Source organism: Heptranchias perlo, chromosome 5 (genome assembly GCF_035084215.1).
Source record: "Heptranchias perlo isolate sHepPer1 chromosome 5, sHepPer1.hap1, whole genome shotgun sequence".
Taxonomy (NCBI): domain Eukaryota; kingdom Metazoa; phylum Chordata; class Chondrichthyes; order Hexanchiformes; family Hexanchidae; genus Heptranchias; species Heptranchias perlo.
The window spans coordinates 125,179,248-125,203,235 of NC_090329.1; the positions used below are offsets into that span (position 1 = coordinate 125,179,248).

General features: G+C 46.0%; 1 protein-coding gene across 1 annotated transcript in view; it reads left to right on the top strand.

Moving 5' to 3' along the window:
* The first annotated feature begins 8,987 nt into the window (after positions 1 to 8,987).
* LOC137322201 (uncharacterized) overlaps positions 8,988 to 23,988 on the top strand; it is a 51,506-nt gene continuing 36,505 nt past the window's right edge. The window contains exons 1-4 of the mRNA XM_067985316.1: positions 8,988 to 9,170; positions 12,474 to 12,603; positions 15,768 to 15,942; positions 19,342 to 19,455. Of these exons, the coding sequence (XP_067841417.1) occupies positions 9,027 to 9,170; positions 12,474 to 12,603; positions 15,768 to 15,942; positions 19,342 to 19,455 (563 nt within the window). The 5' untranslated portion in view covers positions 8,988 to 9,026. The remainder of the gene's footprint in view (positions 9,171 to 12,473; positions 12,604 to 15,767; positions 15,943 to 19,341; positions 19,456 to 23,988) is intronic.

Here is a 23,988-nt window from a genome sequence, read left to right on the forward strand (position 1 = left end):
GGGATGTGGGCGTCGCTGGCAAGGCCAGCATTTATTGCCCATCCCTAATTGCGCTTGAGAAGGTGATGGTGAGCCGCCTTCTTGAACCGCTGCAGTCTGTGTGGTGAAGGTTCCCCCACAGTGCTGTTAGGAAGGGAGTTCCAGGATTTTGACCCAGTGACAATGAATGAACAGCGATATATTTCCAAGTCGGGATGGTGTGTGACTTGGAGGGGAACGTGCAGTTGGTGGTGTTCTCATGCATCTGCTGCTCTTGTCCTTCGATCATGGCTGATCGTCTAACTTAGTACCCTGTTCCCACGTTTTCCCCATATCCCTTGATCCCTTTAGCATAAAGAAATTTATCTATCTCCTTCTTGAATACATCTAATGACTTGGCCTCCACTGCCTTCTGTGGTAGAGAATTCCACAGGTTCACCACCTTCTGAGTGAAGAAATTTCTCCTCATCTCAGTTCGAAATGGCATACCCCATATCCTGAGACTGTGTCCCCTAGTTCTGGACTCTCCAGCCATCGGGAACATCCTCCCTGCATCTAGTCTCTCTAATCCTGTTAGAATATTATATGTTTCGATGAGATCACCTCTCATTCTTCGAGACTCCAGTGAATATAGGCCAAGTCGACCCAATCTCTCCTCATACGCAGTCCTGCCATCTCAGGAATCAGTCTGGTAAACCTTTGTTGCACTCCCTCCACGGCAAGGACATCCTTCCTCAGATAAGGAGACCAAAACTGCACACAATACTCTAGATGTGGTCTAATCAAGGCCCTGTACAACTGCAGTAAGACATCACTGTTCCTGTACTCAAATCCTTTTGCAATGAAGGCCAACATACCATTCACCTTCCTAACTGCTTGCTGCACCTGAATGCTCGCTTTCAGCAACTGGTGTACAAAGACAACCAGGTCTCGCTGCACCTCCCATTTTCCCAATCGATCACCATTCAGATAATAATCTGTCTTTCTGTTTTTACAACCAAAGTGGATAACCTCACATTTATCCACATTATATTGCATCTGCCATGTTCTTGCCCACTCACCCAATTTGTCTAAATCACATTGAAGCCTCTTTGCATCCTCCTCACAACTCACATTCCACCCCAGCTTTGTGTCGTCTGCAAACTTGGAAATGTTACATTCCGTTCCCTCATCCAAATCATTGATATATATTGTGAATAGCTGGGGCCCAAGCACTGATCCCTGCGGTACCCCACTAGTCACTGCCTGCCACCCGGAAAAAGACCCGTTTATTCCTACTCTCTGTTTCCTGTCTGTCAAACAATTCTCAATCCATGCCAGTATATTCCCCCCATCCCATGTGCTTTAATTTTGCACACTAACCTTTTGTGTGGGCCTTATCGAAAGCATTCTGAAAATCCAAGTACACCACATCCACTGCTTCTCCCCTATCTATTCTACTAGTTACATCCTCAAAAAACTCCAGTAGACTTGTTAAGCATGATTTCCCTTTCATAAACCCATGCTGACTTTGTCCAATCCCATTAATGCCTTCCAAGTGTTCTGTTATCACATCCTTTATAACAGACTCGAGCATTTTCCCCACTACTGATGTTAGGCTAACTGGTCTGTAATTCCCTGTTTGTTCTCTCCCTCCTTTTTTAAATAGTGGGGTTACATTTGCCACCCTCCAATCTGTAGGAACTGTTCCAGAGTCTATAGAATTTTGGAAGATGACCACCAATGCATCCACTATTTCCAGGGCCACTTCCTTTAGTACTCTGGGATGTAGATTATCAGGCCCTGGGGATTTGTCAGCCTTTAGCCCCATTAATTTCCCGAGCACTATTTTTTTTACTAATACTGATTTCCTTCAGTTCCTCCCTCTCACGAGACCCTTGGTTCCCTAACATTTCCGGCAGATTATTTGTGTCCTCCTTTGTAAAGACAGAACCAAAGTATGTGTTTAATTGTTCTGCCATTTCTTTGTTCTCCATTATAATTTCCCCCATTTCTGACTGTAAGGGACCTACATTTGTCTTCACTAATCTTTTTCTCTAGACATCTTTATAGAAGCTTTTACAGTCAGTTTTTATGTTCCCTGCTACTTTGCTGTCATACTCTCAATGAGCTCTGGGGCCGAGTGGTCCTGGCAGAACCCAAACTGAGCATCGGTGAGCAGGTTATTGGTGAGTAAGTGCCGCTTGATAGCACTGTTGACGACACCTTCCATCACTTTGCTGATGATTGAGAGTAGACTGATGGGGCGGTAATTGGCCGGATTGGATTTGTCCTGCTTTTTGTGGACAGGACATACCTGGGATAATTTCCACATTGTCGGGTAGATGCCAGTGCTGTAGCTGTACTGGAACAGCTTGGCTAGAGGCACGGCTAGTTCTGGAGTACAAGGCTTCAGCACTACAGCCAGGATGCTGTAGGGGCCCATAGCCTTTGCTGTATCCAGTGCAGTCAGCCGTTTGTTGATATCACGTGGAGTGAATCAAATTGGCTGAAGACTGGCTTCTGTGATGGTGGAGATTATGGGAGGAGGCCGAGATGTATCATCCACTTGGCACTTCTGGCTGAAGATACTTCAGTTCCACCGTTAGTATCAGTTGGTTCGAGGCCTGGGATTATATCGCCTGTCCGAGCAATCAGATGGAAATTGGTGAATGGCACAGAGAGACCTGAGGCCTAAAAGACAAAATAAATAAGATAATGATGGAAAATATTATATTTTATAAATAAAAAGAGAGACTTGTGTGCACCTGACCATAAATGATCTGATTTCAGTAAATTCCCAGCTATTTGGTGAATTGAGAAGAACTGGCCCACTGAGGTCACTTTCTGACCTCTGACACACACTGCTCTTCGTTGCTGACAACCAGTTTGGCTTCAAGCTGAAAACAAGATGTAAAGCACCTTGTAAATGTTCCAGGGATTAAAGAGCCAGAGAGAATTGCTGGTACATTTCATGCCTCAATTATAATATCTCCCATTAGTAAAATTCAGGTATTCGGTTTGTCCAAAGGAACAGGTCCAGATGAGGTCACTTTCCGACTTGTGACAATGTTTTTCTTCATCTCTCATGAGCTCAACATAAAAAGATGTAAATCACCTTGTAAATGTTACTGTGGAGAGGGGCCAAGGGATGACTTGTGACTCTTAATGCAAAGTAATAAAATCAGCTCGATACCTCGCTCAAAAACAGGGTCATTGTAAATGTGGTTGCGATCTGGACCACCCAAAGTTCACTGAGGTGAAGCCGACCTCCAAAGGAGGATCTGGAGCCAAATTCCAATTGTCCATCCCGACATTGACAGGATCTCCATTTCAGAACAATACGTGGAGGTGATTTTTATATTTGTAAATTGTTCAAGTGCTCTTCAGTCACGGAGCTCAATCCTTTTCCCTTATGTGGGTTTGTTCAAAGAAAAGGACATTGTGGAGTGAGGAAAATAATCCCCCAAAAATGCAGCTGACCCCAACATTGAAATATTGATGAGAAGCCCTGATGGGAGTAAGCTGCTGAGGTGCATAGATATTAAAGTGCAGTGTTTAAACAGTCAGTGCTGGCTGAAGATTGCAGCAGCAGGCTGGGGTGTAGCAGGTTGGTAAGAAATAGTTAAATAAAACCAGAAAATGCTGAAAGCACTCAGCAGGTCAGGCAGCATCTGTAGAGAGAGAGAAACAGAGTTAATGACCTTTCATCAGAACTGGAAGAAGTTAGAGATTTAACAGTTTTGAGAACAACATCTCCTCCCTTGTCAGGAGGTTTAATGACAATGAGAGGGTTGGACCTGAGAGAACGGAGTGCTGCAAGTTCAGAGGCAGATAGATTCGAGTGAGTGAGGGGAGTAGAGAAATTGAGACGACCGATGTCACGCCGGCAGTACCCAATGAAAAGATCAAGAGAGGGTAAAAGGCCAGAGGGAGGGGTCCAGGTCCAGCATCACGTCGAGCTCGAAATTCATTGAGGTGGGGGCTTAAGGAAATGAAGCTGAGGCCATTGCTGAGGACTGATCGTTCGGGGTCACAGGGGGAAAGGTCAGAGGGGATGGTAAAAACACGACAAGGCATGAGATTGGAAGGAGGGTTGGGGTCAGAAGAAAGTGACAAGAAAGTCGGATCAGGAGGGGTGTTGGCATCGAAGAGTTGTTGAAGATTGTGGTCCTTGAAGTAACGGAGAGAGTTGATGACGGTAGTGCGGTAGATTTTATGTACATGGACTTTCAAAAGGCATTGGATAAGGTACCACATAATAGATTTGTTTACAAAATTGAAGGCCATGGGAATTAAAGGGGCAGTGACAGCATGGATTCGAAATTGACTGAGAGACAGAAAGCTGAGAATAGTGGTGATGGGTCTTTTTTTGACTGGAGGGAAGTATACAGAGGTGTCCCCCAGGGGTCGATATTAGGATCACTGCTCTTTTTGATATATATTAATGACCTCGACTTAGGTATACAGGGCATAATTTCAAAATTTGCAGATGACACAAAACTCGGAAATGTAGTAAACAGTGAAGAGGATAGGAATAGACTTCAGGAGGACAGAGGCAGTCTGTTGAAATGGGCAGACATGTGGCAGATGCAATTACACACTTAGATGTGTGAAGTGATGCATTTTGGTAGGATGAATGAGGAGAGGCAATATAAACTAAATGGTATAATTTTAAAGGGTGTGCAGGAACAGACAGACCTGGGGCTGTCCCTACACAAATCTATGAAGGTGGCAGGACAAGTTGAGAATCCTGTTAAAAAAGCATATGGGATCCTTGGCTTTATAAACAGCAGCATAGGGGCCATGAAGAGAGTGGGAGAGGGGGAAGGAAGATTTCCGGACGGGAAACCTGGAAGTTCGAGTTTCCCGGACGCCCAGACGATTTTGTCCTCAGGACATCTTTTAAATTTTCTCAGCGCGTTTCCCGCTAAACAGGCCGCCAGATTGATAAGCTGGCTGCTTATTGGGATGGGAAGGAAGTTGGGGAGCAGATGCCAAATAAGTGGGGTATCAGAATGGGGGTAGGTCATCGGTGATGGGCGGGGGGGTCGGAGATCGTGGGGGTTGTCAGAAATCGTCGGGGTTCGGTCATCACAGCGGGGGGGTCGGAGATCGTAGGTTGGGGGTCAGAGATTACGGATGGGATCAATAGTGGGTGGTTGTCGTAGATCATGTGAATTGTTGGACATGGTGGGGGTTTGGCCTATCATGTCGGTGGGGGGGTTCAGAGATCATGGGGGTGGTTGGATATCATCGGGTGGGGTGTTCGGACACAGTGGAGGGGGTAGGGTCGGGCGATTGTGGGGTGGCAGGTTCAGAGATCATGGGAGTTTGGTATCATCGGGGGGTTTTGGACATGGTGGGGGCGGGGGTGTGGGCCGGCCGGTTGTAGGATGAGGTTTGGAGACCGTGGTGGGGGTCAGAGATCGTCGGATGCGGGTGTTTGGACATGGAGTGGGGGTTCGGCCGATCGGTTGTGTGAGATCATGGCAGGTAAGTGAGGGCCTTCTCGCCTCCTCTCATGTGTCATGAATCAGAAGGCCCGGGAATCCCAGCCTCCAGGAGTTAAAAATAAAAAACCTATTAAAATGGAGGCCCACACCCTCCTTAAAAGATTTTACTGATCGACCCGCCTCCTGAGAGTGAGTTAGTCGCCCACCCTCTGACCGGCCTCTGTTAAAACCGGAAGTGGGCGGGTTGGAACGAGTTGGGGTCGGGGTTTACATTTTTACAATTTTTACCTTCTCATCCGCCCCCAACCCACCCGTCGCTGGGGTTAAAATTACCCCCATAGATTACAAAAGCAAGGAAGTTATGCTCAACCTTTATAATTCACTGGTTAGGCCCCAGCTGGAATATCCTGTCTGATTCTGGGCACCACACTTTAGGAAGGATGTCAAGGTCTTAGAGAGGATGCTGAGGAGATTTACTAGATTGGTACCTGTGACGAGTGACTTCAGTTATGTGGAGAGGCTGGAGAGGCTGGGGTTGTTCTCCTTAGAGCAGAGAAGGTTAAGGGGAGATTTGATAGAGGTGTTCAAAATCATGACGGGTTTTGAAAGAGTAAATAAGGAGAAACTCTTTCCAGTGGTAGAAGTATCGGTAACCAGAGGACTCAGAGGAAAGGGTAGGGAAGGGAACTAATTGGATAGCTCGTTCAAAGAACTGGCAGAGGTACGATGGGCCGAATGGCCTCCTTCTGTGCTGTAGCATTCTATGATTCTATGATTGACACCTGAAAGGAAGTGAAAAAGTTTTTTGTTCAAGTGCCGGATGAGGCGAAGGATGAAATGGAACTGCGGTCCAGGACAGCTCTGAAATAGAGTGAGTCTCTATTCCTTCATCTAACATCTAACCCTCCACAATACACTCTGGTTAGGGGGAGTACAAACTCGGGATTTCCCCATATGGCTACCTATCACCTCATGATGGTTCACACAATCTTCAACTGCAAGCCTTCGCCTAATTTACTCAATCTTCTTCAGGTAAAATTGCGCTCAATGCCGGCAACAGGCAGAGCAACTGGAGGAGCATCTCCAACCTAAATCACCTCATGCCCTTACATTTATCTTTATGTTGTGTGGGGGAGAGGGGTTCTGGTTTTCAATGGTTGGGGAATGATTGTAAATTGATTCTTCCATTCTGCCCAATGTGGACTTTGTGGTGATCTGTCTCCACACCTCTCCCCATTGTCTGGTGGCCGAGGTCTGGTTCCCTGTCCCACTTTAAACTTTCTTTGTTGCCATGGAGTTCAATAAGGAGATGGAACTGTGTTTGTGGGATGGAGGGAATTCTTTACTGTGTCGGGGGTGGTGGTGTGTGTCAGCTTCACCTCTGACTTCTGAGTGGTTCAAATCGCTCCCACTCCCTGGGTTCTAGATCTTGGTCTTATTTGGGGATTGTGACAAAGTGCAGCAGACAACTGGTTTTGGTGCAAGAAACTTTGACCTTTATTCAAGAGAGAAAATACAACACAACAATCTTAACACTCTAATAAAATGGGGAACACTTCGATACACACGAGGGAAATTACAGTCGAAAGATACCTCACCCCTCCCAATCCCACTAACTAGCTAAGTTGGACTCTCAAGGACCAGAGATAATGCTCCCCAAATGAATCCTTGACAGTAATTCACCCAGAGGTAAGTCAGAAATAGATTGTGGAGTGGAAACTTTGCGGATCTTCGGTTTTCTCCCAAGTTGGTTTTCTTTGGTCGCGGTGGCCCAATATTACCCGGTTGGTTGGTGGTAATATTCGGTTGGTTGTTTCGAAAGGCCCTTGTTGCCGTGAGGTGTCCGATAGTCACTGGGGCTGTTGCTCTGATTTCTTCTTGTGTGTCGGCCTGCTTCTAGAGCTGCTGACCTTCTCTCTGTTGCCCCCTCGCCTTGTTGTTCGCTGGAAGCTGCTCTTCCTTCCAGAGACAGGCAGAACAAGACAAGCAGCTCACAAGCGCCAGCAAGAATCAGACAAAGAGAGAGAGTTATCGAGTTTCTACTTCTATATCCCTCTCTTACAATGGTTTTCGTCACTTTTAAAAAAAATTTCATGTCTGTTGAAACAGTTCATACAAAGTCCTTAAGAATCTTTGATGGCTTTTTGATGGTCCCTCATCATGTTGCAATTGCTTCTCGCGATGGGTCATTGTTAATTACGATTTTTAGAGCTTGTCACACAAGGCTTCCTTTTGTATCCAACGTCCTAGGTGTTGATCGGTTTTGCTTTAAAACAAAGACATGGCCCCACCAAGTCTGGAGCAGTTCCCTCTTTCAATGGCCGACTGCCTTTCGAATTAGTGCTGAATGTTGACCACCTGATGTAGGCTTTGCATTAAAACAGAGACATGTCTGAAGCAGTAATTCTCCCGCATTCCACTGTGTGTTGTGGTGGATTCGTCTAGTGACCTCTCACCTATCCTTCCATCTTAGGATTACAGTCAAGGTCCAAAGTTTTTCCATACTCAGGGAAAAGGTGACTTTCTTTCGGGTTTTTCTCCGAGTTTTGGGGGATCTGTGAATTTTGAGAATCTTACAACAATAAGAGTAGCTGTAAGACCTTCCTCAGAACTGAAAACTGAAAGATATCCCAGCCTCTCAGCTTTCAGTCTTACACCTGAATCATTAACCCCGCCCGTTTTACTCCCCACCCGTTTTACACCCTGCCTGTTTTATATCTTACCCAATTTATACCCGGCCCGTTTTTCTTTTTTATTCAATTTAACATCTCATCCGTATTTCACATGAAACGTTAAACCAAGGCCCTTTCAGGTTGATGTAAAAGATCCAACAGCACTATTTGAAGAAGAGCAGTAGAGTTCTCCCAGTGTACTGGCCAATATTTATCCCTCAACCAACACCTAAAACAGATGATCTGGTCATTATCTCATTGCTGTATATGGGAGCTTGCTGTGTGCAAATTGGCTGCTGTGTCTCCTACGTTGCAACAGTGATTACACTTCAAAAGTACTTCATAGGCTGTAATGCACTTTAGGACGTCCTGAGGTTGTGAAAGGCGCTATGTAAATGCAGGTTCTTTCTTTCTTTCGATTGACTCCAATGGAAAAATAAATCGAGCAGAGTGTAAAACGGGTGATGATTCACTATCGTCCAACACGGATATCTCCCTCGAGGAATGGGCCTGATAATGGAATCTGCCTTTTACAGAGAACAAGGAGAGAGTTTTGGGAGAGGCTGAATTGTAACACACAGAACAAGCCACTCCTGACACTTCATCAATGTTATTACTGTATTATTGGGGAGTTTTTCAGCCTTACAGTGTGTGAGCTGGTATCATTTAAAAAATGGGAGCTGCCCCGGGTGTTCAGACTTCCCTGGATCCGGCACTCAGAGAGTTAATGATTTCTAAATCCATCACAAGGTTGGAACAAAGCAACATTTCCATAATATATCACCTGCTTTTCTCTCCAGCATCTAATGTTCCTGCCTGCAGATAGTTGTATTCAAAATCATCTTTATAAAACAGTATAAAAAGATCTGAACTCGCTGCTCAAACACCAGATCCACCTGAAGGGCCTGAGAGTCAATCAGTGCGTTCAACAGTGATCAGAATGGACACCAAGATGCTGAGACTCTGCTTAACTCTGTCTGTCCTACTCGGGCTTCAAATTACAGCAACAGGAGCAGATCAAGAGGTGATCGATTTCTGCCATGAAGTTTACTGCCTTGAGCCCCTGTCGTTCACCTCACACGGAGTAAGTATAGTTAGGAGTCCACTCTTTGCTGTCATGTTTGTGCCAGTAGATTTTACTTTTCATAAAATTCTCTATGGTTTTAATCGAAAATCTAACGTGAAGGACCGAGGCTAATAGTGCAGGACGCAACTAAGGGTTTTATTTTTATTCGTTCATGGGATGTGGGCGTCGCTGGCAAGGCCAGCATTTATTGCCCATCCCTAATTGCCCTTGAGAAGGTAGTGATGAGCCGCCTTCTTGAACCGCTGCAGTCCGTGTGGTGAAGGTTCTCCCACAGTGCTGTTCGGAAGGGAATTCCAGGATTTTGACCCAGCGACGATGAAGGAACGACGATATATTACCAAGTCGGGATGGTATGTGACTTGGAGGGGAACATGCAGGTGGTGTTGTTCCCATGTACCTGCTGCTCTTGTCCTTCTAGGTGGTAGAGGTCGTGGGTTTGGGAGGTGCTGTCGAAGAAGCCTTGGCGAGTTGCTGCAGTGCATCATGTGGATGGTACACACAACAGGCACAGTGCGCCGGTGGTGAAGGGAGTGAATATTTAGGGTGGTGGATGGGGTGCCAATCAAGTGGGCTGCTTTGTCCTGGATGATGTCGAGTTTCTTGAGTGTTGTTGGAGCTGCACTCATCCAGGCAAGTGGAGAGTATTCCATCACACTCCTGACTTACATAAGAACATACGAAATAGGAGCAGGAGCAGGCCAATCGGCCCCTCGAGCCTGCTCCGCCATTCAATAAGATCATGGCTGATCTGATCCTAACCTCAAATCTAAATTCATGTCCAATTTCCTGCCCGCTCCCCGTAACCCCTAATTCCCTTTACTTCGAGGAAACTGTCGATTTCTGTTTTAAATTTATTTAATGATGTAGCTTCCACAGCTTCCTGGGGCAGCAAATTCCACAGACCTACTACCCTCTGAGTGAAGAAGTTTCTCCTCATCTCGGTTTTGAAAGAGCAGCCCCTTATTTTCAGATTATACCCCCTAGTTCTAGTTTCACCCATCCTTGGGAACATCCTTACCGCATCCACCCGATCAAGCCCCTTCACAATCTTATATGTTTCAATAAGATCGCCTCTCATTCTTCTGAACTCCAATGGGTAGAGTCCCAATCTACTCAACCTCTCCTCATATTTCCACCCCCTCATCCCCGGGATTAACCGAGTGAACCTTCTTTGTACTGCCTCGAGAGCAAGTATGTCTTTTCTTAAGTATGGACACCAAAACTGTGTGCAGTATTCCAGGTGCGGTCTCATCAATACCTTATATGACTGCAGCAATACCTCTCTGTTTTTATATTCTATCCCCCTAGCAATAAAAACCAACATTCCATTGGCCTTCTTGATCACCTGCTGCACCTGCGTGCTAACTTTTTGATTTTCTTGCACTAGGACCCCCAGATCCCTTTGTACTGCAGTACTTTCCAGTTGCTCGCCATTAAGATAATAACTTGCTCTCTGATTTTTCCTGCCAAAGTGCATAACCTCACATTTTCCAATATTGTATTGCATCTGCCAAATCTCCGCCCACTCACCCAGCCTGTCTATATCCCCCTGTATGTTTTTTATGTCCTCCTCACTCTCTACTTTCCCTCCCATCTTTGTATCATCTGCAAACTTTGATATGTTACACTCGGTCCCCTCCTCCAAATCGTTAATATAGATTGTAAAGAGTTGGGGACCCAGCACCGACCCCTGCGGAACACCACTGGCTACTGGTTGCCAGTCCAAGAATGAACCATTTATCCCAACTCTCTGCTTCCTGTTAGATAACCAATCCTCCACCCATGTCAGAATATTACCCCCAATCCAGTGATTCTTTATCTTGAGCAATAATCTTTTATGGGCACCTTGTCGAATGCCTTCTGGAAGTCCAAATACACTACGTCCACTGGTTCCCCTTTATCCACCCTGTACGTTATGTCCTCAAAGATCTCAAGCAAATTTGTCAGACATGACTTCCCCTTCGTAAAGCCATGCTGACTTTGTCCTATTAAATTATGTTTATCCAAATGTTCTGCTACTGTCTCCTTAATAATAGACTCCAAAATTTTACCCACCACAGATGTTAGGCTAACTGGTCTATAATTTCCAGCTTTCTGCCCACTACCCTTTTTAAATAAGGGTGTTACATTAGCAGTTTTCCAATCTGCCGGGACCTTTGCCGAGTCCAGAGAATTTTGGAAAATTATTACCAAAGCATCCACAATCCCTGCTGCCACTTCCCTCAAGACCCTCGGATGTAAGCCATCAGGTCCAGGGGATTTATCCGCCTTGAGACCCATTCATTTACTGAGTACCAATTCCTTAGTGATTTTAATTGTATTTAGCTCGTCCCCCGCTAGAGCCCCCTGTTTGTCCAGTGTTGGGTTATTCTTCGTGTTCTCTACCGTAAAGACTGAAACAAAATATTTGTTCAGCATTTTTGCCATCTCCATGTTTCCCACCATTAATTTCCCGGTCTCATCCTCTAAGGGACCTACGTTTGCCTTAGCCACCCTTTTTCTTTTTATATAACTGTAGAAACTCTTGCTATCTGTTTTTATATTTTTTGCTAATTTATTTTCTTAATCTATCTTCCCTTTCTTAATCAATCCTTTAGTTACTTTTTGCTGTCTTTTGAAGACGTCCCAATCTTCTATCCTCCCACTAAGTTTGGCTACCTTATATGTCCTTGTTTTTAGTCAGATCCTATCCTTAATTTCTTTACTTGGCCACGGATGGCTGTCATTTCTTTTACACCCTTTAACACACTTGTGCCTTGTTGATGGTGGAAAGGCTTTGGGGAGTCAGGAGGTGAATCACTCGCCGCAGAATACCCAGCCTCTGACCTGCTCTTGGAGCCACAGTTTTAATATGGCTGGTCCAGTTAAGTTTCTGGTCAATGGTGACCCCCAGGATGTTGATGGTGGGGGATTCGGCGATGGCAATGCCGTTGAATGTCAAGGGGAGGTGATTAGACTCTCTTCTGTTGGAGATGGTCATTACCTGGCACTTGTCTGGTGCGAATGTTAGTTGCCACTTATGAGCCCAAGCCTGGATGTTGTCCAGATCTTGCTGCATGCAGGCTTGGACTGCTTCATTATTTGAGGGTAAATGAATAAAAGAGAAAACAAGGTGAATCATGAAGTGCTGATGCTCAGACTCCCATCAAAAACTCCGAACTCTCTTTAAAGCCCAGTCCATCCAGGACTTGAATACTGCTCCCAGACCTCGGTACCGAGGACAGTCCCCTCAACACAGGTGTTTTTTCAGTAACTGTACAGTGATGCCATGAGCTAATATTTTTGTACTTGTTGTCTTAGACTTACGAAGAGAATGAATTTCCAACCCTGCAATGGGTTGTAACAGAAGTTAGTGGAATGGATATGAAGAATGCAGTAATTACTGGCATGGACAAACTTTTGAAATATTCATATTTTTCCAATGCTGCAGGTATATCAGATCTTAATTAGTGTAACAAGACGGAATGTAAAGCAAACTTTCACTGTTTGACCTGTCTTATTTGAAACTACCTGTACAGAGAGATACACGGGTCCCACAATTCCACAGTTGGCCATCCTGGAGCTTGTTCTGGGATTGTGCCCACTGATGCCCTCCAGCACACCCCCTGCCAGAGTTTGTGGGGTCACTGGGAGGGTTCCACATTTAGGGTGCTACTTTGGCAGCGACCTGCCCCATGCACCATGAATCTGGTGTGGTCGCCACCTCAAGGGAGGGTGAAATGTCAAGGCCCCCCCAAACCCCAGTCATGGGTCTAATTGGCCCCTGAGTGTGGAGGCTGATCCAGGAGATAAGTTTCTCAAAATTAAGTTGTCCTCTCCAGAGTCCATACACCTTGCCAGGCTTAGATCCCACCAGTGGAGCCCACATGTGCCCCTGTGGAGCCCAATACACATCATCTTTCTCGGTGTGCCTGGTGCCATTGAAACACTGGGCCCCATGGAAGGAACTCCTGGCTTGGGGAGTCCACACTCTGGCCCCTACATCAGCCCACCATTCACCCTGTAAGAGGCAGAAAGTAGCTCTTTCCCTAACAACGCATTGTGGAAACTGGCAGGAATGATGGACAACCAATGTAACCAGGTCTTCCCCTTTTTATCAGGGTTTCCACTGGTCTCCTGCTCAAGTTACCATGGAGACCGTAGAACCATCCTGGAATTTCTGGGCCATTTTTGGTATCACACAACATTTCCAGAGTTTGTTTTTTGAGTTGACCCAGACTCAGGATAAAAATCGACAGTTTACAGTTTTTTTATATATAAGACAAAATGGTAAAAATTTAGTAAACAACTGAATCCAAACAAAAATCGATGTGTTTTAATTCACAGAGATAAGAAACAAAATTATAGAATGGTCATTGATTAAAACAGAAATTCATGACCTAATATCTGTAAGTGAAGCAGGGCTACAGCCGGGTCAGCATTGGTGATTCAATAATCCTGGGTATAAAACTTTCAGGAGGGACGGAATAAAGGGAGGAGGAGCAGCAGTATTAATTGGAAACAATATCAGAGAGCACTAGGATTTAAATAGAGAAGTGGGACAAACAAATTTCCTTTTCATTCAGCTGAGGAATAGGAAGGGATCAGTGACATTACTGGGGGTCTGTTGCAGACTGACAAACAGTGGAAAGAAATTGAGGATAAAATTTGGAGACAAATTAGAGAATCATGTCTAAATAAAAATGGAATAATTGTGGGAGAATTTAATTGGAATTATCGATTCATACAGCACAGCAGGAGGCCATTCAGCCCATCATGCCTGTGCCGGCTCTTTGAAAGGGCTATCCAGTTAGTCATCAATTAATTGTCAAAAAATATACTGGGACAGGGAAAATGTTTGTGGTGAGAAGGGGAGGTGGTGCTGCAGTGTGTTCAGGACTGTTTTCAGTATGTTCCTTCATTCTACCTGAGAGAGGAGGAACGACTAGACCTGGTTCTGGGTAATGAAATGGAGCAAATAGGTGAACTAACAGTATGGAACATTGGGAAACAGTGACGACTATTTGGGTTCAGTGTAAGAATAGAAAAGCAAAAAGAAAAGTCCAGGATAAGGGCACTTGACTGGGAAAAAGCCAAATTATAACAGTGTAAAATGGGACCTTTTCCAGTTTAAATGGGCAAATAGAACCATAGATCAGCAATGGAACATATTTGAAGAGGATTTGGAAGGGGTACAAATCGGCATCGGCCCGAATTAAATGCCGTCGAGCTGCATGAGCGAAATGGACAAACTCGGCCATTTCTAACTGAATTTCACATTTGGGGTTCTACAACCCTTAAGACCCCAATTTGCATATTTAAGGAACCGCATGCCTGTTTCAGGTGGGTGCCCTGGCAGAATAATAATCGTCCGAGAAAGGTTGGCATCTGTTGCACTTCCAGTGCAGTTTAGGCACGACAGATCACAACATGAAACTCAGGGGTCGAACGCTGATTTTATGCTGGAAAAACAGGCAGTACTGAGTTAAATTTCTCCCCATGATGGTAGACCAATCACTGGGACCTGATGGTTTATACCTGAGGAAAGCTGGAGAAGAAATATCAGAGGCTCTAACTATGGTTAAATTGTGCCAGAGAACTGGGGTGTGACAAATGGGAAAACTCTCCTCAGAACAGGTGACAGAGATAAGTGAGGAACATCTCGCCCACTAGAACTCACTTCAGTTATTGATCAGTACCTGGCACCTGAAAATCCAGGGTTGGGGAAGGGCAGGAATGGTGAGTTTTGAGCGGTATCCTGATCAACCGGGTTTACAGCTCCTGTAAGAAGCTTCATAAATTCTAATTGGGGGGTGGGCAGGTGGGTCCTCCGTGCCCCCGCCCACCCACTCTCCCCCCCACTCTCCCCCCCACTCTCCGCCCCACTCTCCCCCCATTCTCCCCCAACATACCCCCTGTTTATGCAGTAAACCTTGGAGGTGAGACTGTGGAAATTCCCCGACGAACTGGGAATTGCACTCAGTACCCAACCTGAGAACTGGACCATCGGACGGTCTCAAGACTGGGGACCCGATCCCAGAGTGTCGATCTTCTTTACGGTGATGCCCTTTTGCTCCCTGTGGAGAATTGAAAGAAATTTGCTTGTCTTTTCTCTTCGGCCCTTCCCATATAAGATGCCGCTCCACCTGTCACCAACACAGCAGAGCGAGTGCCCTCTGTTGCACCTCTACAGACACGGGCTGCCCACCCACACTGTGGAAATGACCCCGGCCCTGTCATTTCAGATGAGGGTCAACCCCAAAGGTATTTCTGGAGGTGGAGCAGGGCCTCCAGAATTTCAGGGGTCCCAGAGTCTAGAATACAGGATGGAATTACTCAGTATTTGGAGAATCCAGATTTAATCAGAGCGAATCAACACAGATTTCTAAACGACAGGTCACACCTGACCAAACTGATAGAATTCTTTGACGAAATAATCGAGACGAGGGATGAAGGAAATGCAGTGGATGTGGTTCATACAGATTTGAAAAAGCTTTTAATAAGGTCCACCCCAGTGCCGTTCCCCCTGCCCCCACCTGTAACTTCTGATTCACTCTGAGCAACTCCACGGTGATCTGCTAGTAAAATGCTGTAACTGTTTTTCTTTGTCTGCAGCGACAATTGTTCCTGTCAGTGCACCTTGGGTGATTCAAGGACACTTGGTAGATGGGACAGTGCAGCAGAAATTCAATGTGTCCCTTAATTTACCTCCTTTGATCATCAGTCCACCCGAACCAACTGATCCAACAGTTAAAATTATAAAGGAATCTTCTCTTCATTATTTTATCAGGTGAGCTTAGTTGGTAGTTTGTTGTGATTGATATTTCTCAACAACGGTTGCCATGGTAACACCACTCAGCCTGTAGTTAGACTGTGATTACTGGGCTGGTCCAGTCAGGTGGGGACGTTGGCCAATATTGATCATGTAATGAGGTTGTTCATGTCTCACATCCTTCAGTTCCTTCTTCTGAGGACACGGCTGGACCTCCACACTCACATTACTCAGGTTCATCTGGAGCACTGGACATGGCGAACCCACAATTCCTCGGGACACGATCCCAGGATGTGAAATCCATACACTGTAACTAAAGTCGTTGGGCTTTTCTCTGCTGGATTGTCCCATTAGTATTAGGCTCCTCTATTGTAACAATAATGGGGCCGGCTCCTGTATTTCAGATATTCTCACACGCACCACATTCTGTATCTTTGGGAAACACTTTCACTTTCTTTGATCAGTTCCGCACCCAAAATATAACATAATTTCATTGAGATGTTGTATGTTCTGTTCTACTGTAATTATTTTAAATATCCCTTTATCTGCTCTCTTCTGATCAGAGTCATGAATTACACGGTTCCAGTGTTACCGCCCACCCTCCAGTGCCCTGTGGAGGGGATATTTTCCACATATGTGTCTGGGCGATGAACGTCAGTGTGATTTACTGATCAGAGAGAGCATCAGAGCTGGGCCCAGTCATTTCCTCACTCCACATTCACCAACTCACACTGTCAATGAGGGTCACTACACAGCATGATCCCCGATGTGGACAGTGTCCTCCTCTCTGTCAGTGCACCTTTTGTTAGCAGCTGTAGTATTATTTTATCATCTGTGGATATTCCAGGACTGGGTGTTCCCACCGAGGAGTGGTGATCGGAGGGATCGCAGGTTGGGAGATCACGGCCATTGGGGTCTGATTTTCAGTCAGTTGAAATTGTTAACAGAAAATCAGGGGTTTTGGGCCTGTGATTGACTAACTGCTCCCTGTGAGCATCGATCCAGGAACCCCCCAATCAGGGAATTAGCCCTCATATCTGGAAAGCTCAGAGAAAGTGGGATTATTTCCTCTAAATGTACAGAATGTGGTGTAGGAGGAGTTTCTGAGATAGAAATGAAGGCTGGATGTGATCACTCTTTATATGGGTTGGCAGTATGTGGTAGAGTTGTTGTATGAAGACTACTTACTCCAGATTATAATTAATAAAATAATCACAACAGCACTCACAGGGCTGCTAGCTGCCCTTGAAGTTGCATCTTAGATTTTACCTAAATAAATAACTGGGTGCAGAATAACCCCACACAGCGATCAGGCAATGGTGGGTCTGGGGCGGGAGGTCCTCCAGCTAAGGGAGACCTTAATTGGAGGAGAGACCACCCAGCAATAAAGAGAACTGTCAGAGCACCATGGTTGGAGATGACACAGTGCATCAATGCAGTCTCACTTGAGGCCCCAACCTGGGAGTTGGTGAGAAAGAAAATCTTTGATTTCTGTGAATGTAAGTGTGTGAACTAGTGACATCACTTTCAGAGATTATCTTTCCAAGCTTCTTTATTGCTCCTCACTTGGAGCAGCATCACAGAGGGGGAACGCAGGGCACTTTACCAACTGCTGATCCCAGACATGCTCATTCTCATCTGTTTCTCTGGGCCATGTTACCAAACCACTGTGCCGTCCATGTTGTTTATTAATGGGTTAAATATGAAGCACCAGGGATGTGACACCAGTACAAGGGTCTCACAGCTCCATGTTCGCACACTCACATCAGGTGGCTGTTGTCCTGGTAACATTGGTAGAACTGATCTTCTCTCACAATGAAGGGTGGATAAAGGGGAACCAGTGGACGTAGTGCATTTAGACTTCCAGAAGGCGTTCAACAAGGTGCCACATAAAAGATTATTGCTCAAGATAAAGAATCACTGGATTGGGGGTAATATTCTGGCATGTGTGGAGGATTGGTTATCTAACAGGAAGCAGAGTTGGGATAAATGGTTCATTCTCGGACTGGCAACCAGTAGCCATTGGTGTTCCTCAGGGGTCGGTGCTGGGTCCCCAACTCTTTACAATCTATATTAACGATTTGGAGGAGGGGACCGAGTGTAACATATCAAAGTTTGCAGATGATACAAAGATGGGAGGGAAAGTGGAGAGTGAGGAGGACATAAAAAACCTACAGGGAATTATAGACAGGCTGGGTGAGTGGGCGGAGATTTGGCAGATGCAATACAATATTGGAAAATGTGAGGTTATGCACTTTGGCAGGAAAAATCAGAGAGCAAGTTATTATCTTAATGGCGAGAAACTGGAAAGTACTGCAGTACAAAGGGATCTGGGTGTCCTAGTGCAAGAAATTCAAAAGGTTAGTATGCAGGTGCAGCAGGTGATCAAGAAGGCCAATGGAATGTTGGCTTTTATTGCTCGGGGGATAGAATATAAAAACAGGGAGGTATTGCTGCAGTTATATAAGGTATTGGTGAGACCGCACCTGGAATACTGCATACAGTTTTGGTGTCCATACTTAAGAAGAGACATACTTGCTCTCGAGGCAGTACAAAGAAGGTTCACTCGGTTAATCCCGGGGATGAGGGGGTGGACATATGAGGAGAGGTTGAGTAGATTGGGACTCTACTCATTGGAGTTCAGAAGAATGAGAGGCGATCTTATTGAAACATATAAGATTGTGAAGGGGCTTGATCGGGTGGATGCGGTAAGGATGTTCCCAAGGATGGGTGAAACTCGAACTAGGGGGCATAATCTTAGAATAAGGGGCTGCTCTTTCAAAACTGAGTTGAGGAGAAACTTCTTCACTCAGAGGGTAGTAGGTCTGTGGAATTTGCTGCCCCAGGAAGCTGTGGAAGCTACATCATTAAATAAATTTAAAACAGAAATCGACAGTTTCCTCGAAGTAAAGGGAATTAGGTGTTACGGGGAGCGGGCAGGAAATTGGACATGAATTTAGATTTGAGGTTAGGATCAGATCAGCCATGATCTTATTGAATGGCGGAGCAGGCTCGAGGGGCCGATTGGTCTCCTCCTGCTCCTATTTCTTATGTTCTTATGTTCTTATTTCTTGCATTGGTCCTTTTCATATCTGCTGGGAGGAGAAGGCCACAAATAACAGAGGGCAGCACTCGGCAACAGAAGGGTGGTCACCAAACCTTTGACCCTTGACTCCTTATAAGGAGATAGCCATCAGGATTACGGGATTGGGGCAACAGAGGGACTGGGGGATGGTGAATTCAGAGGCCTCCAAATGGCGAACATTCCTAGTTTTAAATTCCCAGGGGGTAATTCTGTGATCCCATTTACCAAGGCCGGTGGGAGTGATGAGACCATCTTTCTGTCAACCTGCTTGGTTTTCACACAGGCTTTGATTGGAGAAATTAAAAGTCTTTTCATTCCTAATTATTTTGCAGGACTTTCCATGACAAGACTGACGTCCAAAACCATGGCTCACTGGTCAAGGAATTCATGAAGGACTTGGAAGATGGTCAACGATCCTTTTATAAGAGTTCCTTTTTTATTGCTTGGTATAAGAGACATGGGCTAATGCAAATAGTCTTTCTGAAGAAGGAACAGTAGAATTTTTCTGAAAGGTTCTATTACCTTTACAGATATCAAACAGTGAGATGTGCTTAACTCTATCCTTAATCTTCAGGTGGGCCTCCTGCCAACTACACATTGGATTTAACCCTGTGCATGAGACAGTATTGGGATTTTGATCGATTCTCCCCATGTCCCATCCCAAGAGCCCTGTGCATGGTGACCCTGTTTATAAATACTGCCCTTTCCTGGCAGTTGGCAGGTTTTCTCTCCCACCCACACTGCTGCACTGAAGACAAGGCTCGAGTTTTTCTTTCAAAAAATATACTTTATTCATAAAACTTGCAAAAATACATACAATACAGTTGTCATATCATATTTCAAATGTACACAATACAGATTATACAATTTGCAAGATACATAAAGTACAATTCAAATATGATTCCAACAATACAGTTACACATCGTACATGATGACAGTTCATGACACTCTCGGGTTCCTCAATGCATTATAATCAATACAGCTCGTTGATTACAGATTCATTACAGGTACATTACATTTCATTACATAAATTTGTATTTTACATTCTGGGGCCGAGTGGGTTTTCCCTGATTGTAGCCCTTCGGTATACAATGGCGGGAAGGCCCTAAACGGTTGCCTTTCCCCACAGAGACTTTGTGGCGGCTGCACCCAGCTTCAGTGTGTCCCTCAGCACGTAGTCCTGGACCTTGGAATGTGCCAGTCAGCAACACTCGGTCGAGGACCTGCACTGGAAGACCAGCAAGTTTCGGGCTCTAGTCTTCTATCCGACACTACCTGGTTATCACACTTTTTATAGTGGGCCTATCTTTGGGTAAGAGGGATTAATCTCCGCATTAATTTCCCTTTTCTGTAATCGTAATTTAAATGAATCGTGCACAGACTGAGATTGAGATGGATCTGGTGGCAGATATAGTTCCAGGATGTTCTATCTTCACACAGCGATGGGTTATGTTTCTGTTTATCCCAGTCATGCTGATCAGAACATTTAAAGGTGATGTGAAAAGAGCCAATAGAAAATGGAAAGTGTTTCAGAGCACAGAGTATTGAAGTTGTTCCATGTGGAATCATGGAGTGGTCAGATGTGGGATCGTACCTGGGGTCTCTAACTCTGTGAGTTGCTGACCACAGGCAGAGACCAGGTGCTTCCACAGAGCAAGCTGTCACCAGGCCCCTCTCACACTCCTTTTGATGCCCAGCAAAAGTATGTCTTTCCTGGGGCAGATTGTCCACTCAGCCTCAAATATTCAGCAACTAACAACATAATTCATTCAGTTAAATGGTTTAGACAACATGATGTGCATTTTATCTGCAAGAGTTAGTTCAACACTGAACAATTAAGAGAATATTTGAACTGTAAAAGCACAGTGTGTTTAATATTTGTAAAATGTTGAGGCTTTCATTACATCATCTTGAAGAATTTCCTCCTGTGTTTAAATTGTTCTGTCTCCTGTACTCTGAAATATTGATGGGAATTGACTGCATAACAGACAGTGTCGACTGGACGCTGTGAACTGTAGGAAGAGCAATACACTCACTGGAGAAACCTGCTAATGGGGACCCCCAGTTTGGCCATAGTCAGATCAGCGCAAATCCAGAAACGGATGATAGTATAAATTTCAGATTCAGATCTCCTCACACCTATACTGGGTGCTCACACTTGGAATATACACGGACTGAATCTGTGATTGAGAAAATGATCTATTCAGATATTGCTCCTGTTAACAGGCGGCCCATTCACAGGCTTCTCTTGTGGTGTAAATAATCCATTGTCTTCTAGCCTTTGTTTGTCTTTTGTTTTTCAAACTGCTGGGAATGTATTCTCACTGTGAAATAAAGAGGGTGATGCATCACAACACTTGGTCTCATGTTAGATTCTTACTCAGAAATAAAACTGGTCACTGATCACATGACTATACCTATACTGGGTAGGATATTTAGGACTGAGATGAGGTGAAATTTCTTCACTCAGAGGGAGGTGAACCTGTGGAATTCTCTACCATAGAAGGCTGAGGAGGCCAAGTCACTGAATGTATTTAAGAAGGAGATTGATAGATTTCTAGACACAGAAGGCATCCAGGGATATGGGGAGAGAGCGGGAATATGGTATTGAGATTGGGGATCAGCCATGATCATATTGAATGGTGGAGCAGGCTCGAAGGGCCGAATGGCCTACTCCTGCTCCTATGTTCTATGTTTCTATGTTTCATATTAGATAAACTTTTCAGATTTCAGTGCAATGATTCAATCAGAATATTGAAGTGTAAAAATAAAGAGTGAGAAAGAACGAACAGACAGAGGGGTGAAAATGAGTCTGGTCCTGGTTTCAGGCCCAGAATCGGGGCTGCGCAGACAGCACCCACCCTAACCGTGAGGCCCAAAGCCAGCTCAACATTGGGCCTCGGGACTCTGCAATAATTTGGGTCAATTGCCGGCGTCTGCCGTGGCTCCAGAAGCAGCTTGTCCATCACCTCAGGTAATTGCCGGGAGAGGAGGGGGTGAACTACAATGAGAGGGGGGCTGAACATTGCTGGCAGGAGTACTGGTTCCAGGTGAATAATAAGAAAAAATAATACCTTTTACAGGCGACCACCCCAGACGCCTGAAAAATGACCCGACCCTTTGGGAAAGATTTTTTTCAGGAATCTTGGGGACGCAGGATGTTGGACCCCGAAATTGGACCTCATTGCTCCCATTTTACGCCCATAAAAAGGTGTGTCAAGGTCCAATTTCTTGCCCACAGAGTAATTTAGTGAGGAACGTAGCACCTGGAGAATGGGCTCCATATTCTTCAGGTGACAGTCACATCTCCGTGCAGCCTGACACTTGAATCTGTTCAACTTCACTCTGAAGAGTGATTAGAACTCTGTTAATGGGATTTCACGAATGAAGTCACGGGATGGAGGGAGACCAATATTCATGGATCTACCATGTTCTTGGGGGTAATTTTAACCCCCAAGAACGGGTGGGTTGAGAGCGGGTTGGAGGTTAAAATAACAGTTTTTTGGATGGGATCGCATCCCGGCCTCAACTCACCCACTTCTGCAGGTTTTTATGCCTGAGCTCAACAGACACCAGGCAGTTCTGACGAAGGGCCATCGATCTGAAAGGTTAACTCTCGATCCCCACAGGTGCTGCCTGAATTGCTGAGGATTTCCAGCATTTTCTGTTTTTAGACCAGGAAGTCCCACCCCCACTTAAAGCCAGTGGGCCGTTACTTAAAGGGGCAATGTATCTCATTGAAATACTTGAGGTATTTAATTCATCATGCAATGGAAAACTTAGATGAGTTTAACCTCATCTGATCAGGTTTCCCATCACTTCCGATTCACATCAAGTGAAAGCAGGAAGGGTCAGATCCATGAGGTGAGTGCCTTTATTGCACTGCTTGTGGGCCTGGAGGAGCAGGAGGCCGAGCTCACCTGGCCGACAGAAACCCCGCAATCGCGCCCCCCGTCCCCGCCCCCTGCCGATGGTGGACCCTCCCCTCTATTGTGGAAACCCCCCCACCGCTCTATGGTGGCCCCCACCTCGACTCGTCAACTGGCCTCCGATCTCCAAGTCTTGGTCCATCCGATCTCCTCCCCTGCCCATCCGATTGGCTCCGCGACCTATCCGATCTCCTCCCGGTCCATCCGATTGTCCCCCCAGTCCATCCGATCTCCTCCCGGTCCATCCGATTGTCCCCCCAGTCCATCCGATCTCCGCCCGGTCCATCCGATTGTCCCCCCAGTCCATCCGATCTCCTCCCGGTCCATCCGATTGTCCCCCCAGTCCATCCGATCTCCTCCCGGTCCATCCGATTGTCCCCCCAGTCCATCCGATCTCCTCCCGGTCCATCCGATTGTCCCCCCAGTCCATCCGATCTCCTCCCGGTCCATCCGATTGTCCCCCCAGTCCATCCGATCTCCTCCCGGTCCATCCGATTGTCCCCCCAGTCCATCCGATCTCCACCCGGTCCATCCGATTGTCCCCCCAGTCCATCCGATCTCCACTCGGTCCATCCGATTGTCCCCCCGAGTCCATCCGATCTCCTCCTGGTCCATCCGATTGTCCTCCCAGTCCATCCGATCTCCACCCGGTCCATCCGATTGTCCCCCCAGTCCATCCGATCTCCACTCGGTCCATCCGATTGTCCCCCCAGTCCATCCGATCTCCTCCCGGTCCATCCGATTGTCCTCCCAGTCCATCCGATCTCCACTCGGTCCATCCGATTGTCCCCCCAGTCCATCCGATCTCCTCCCAGTCCATCCGATTGTCCCCCGAGTCCATCCGATCTCCTCCCGGTCCATCCGATTGTCCCCCCAGTCCATCCGATCTCCTCCCGGTCCGTCCGATCTCCCCCCGGTCCATCCGATCTCCTCCCGGTCCATCCAATTGTCTCCCTGGCCCATCCGATCTCCTCCCGGTCCATCCAATTGTCTCCCCAGTCCATCCGATGTCCTCCCGTTCAATCCGATTGTCTCCCTAGTCCATCCGAT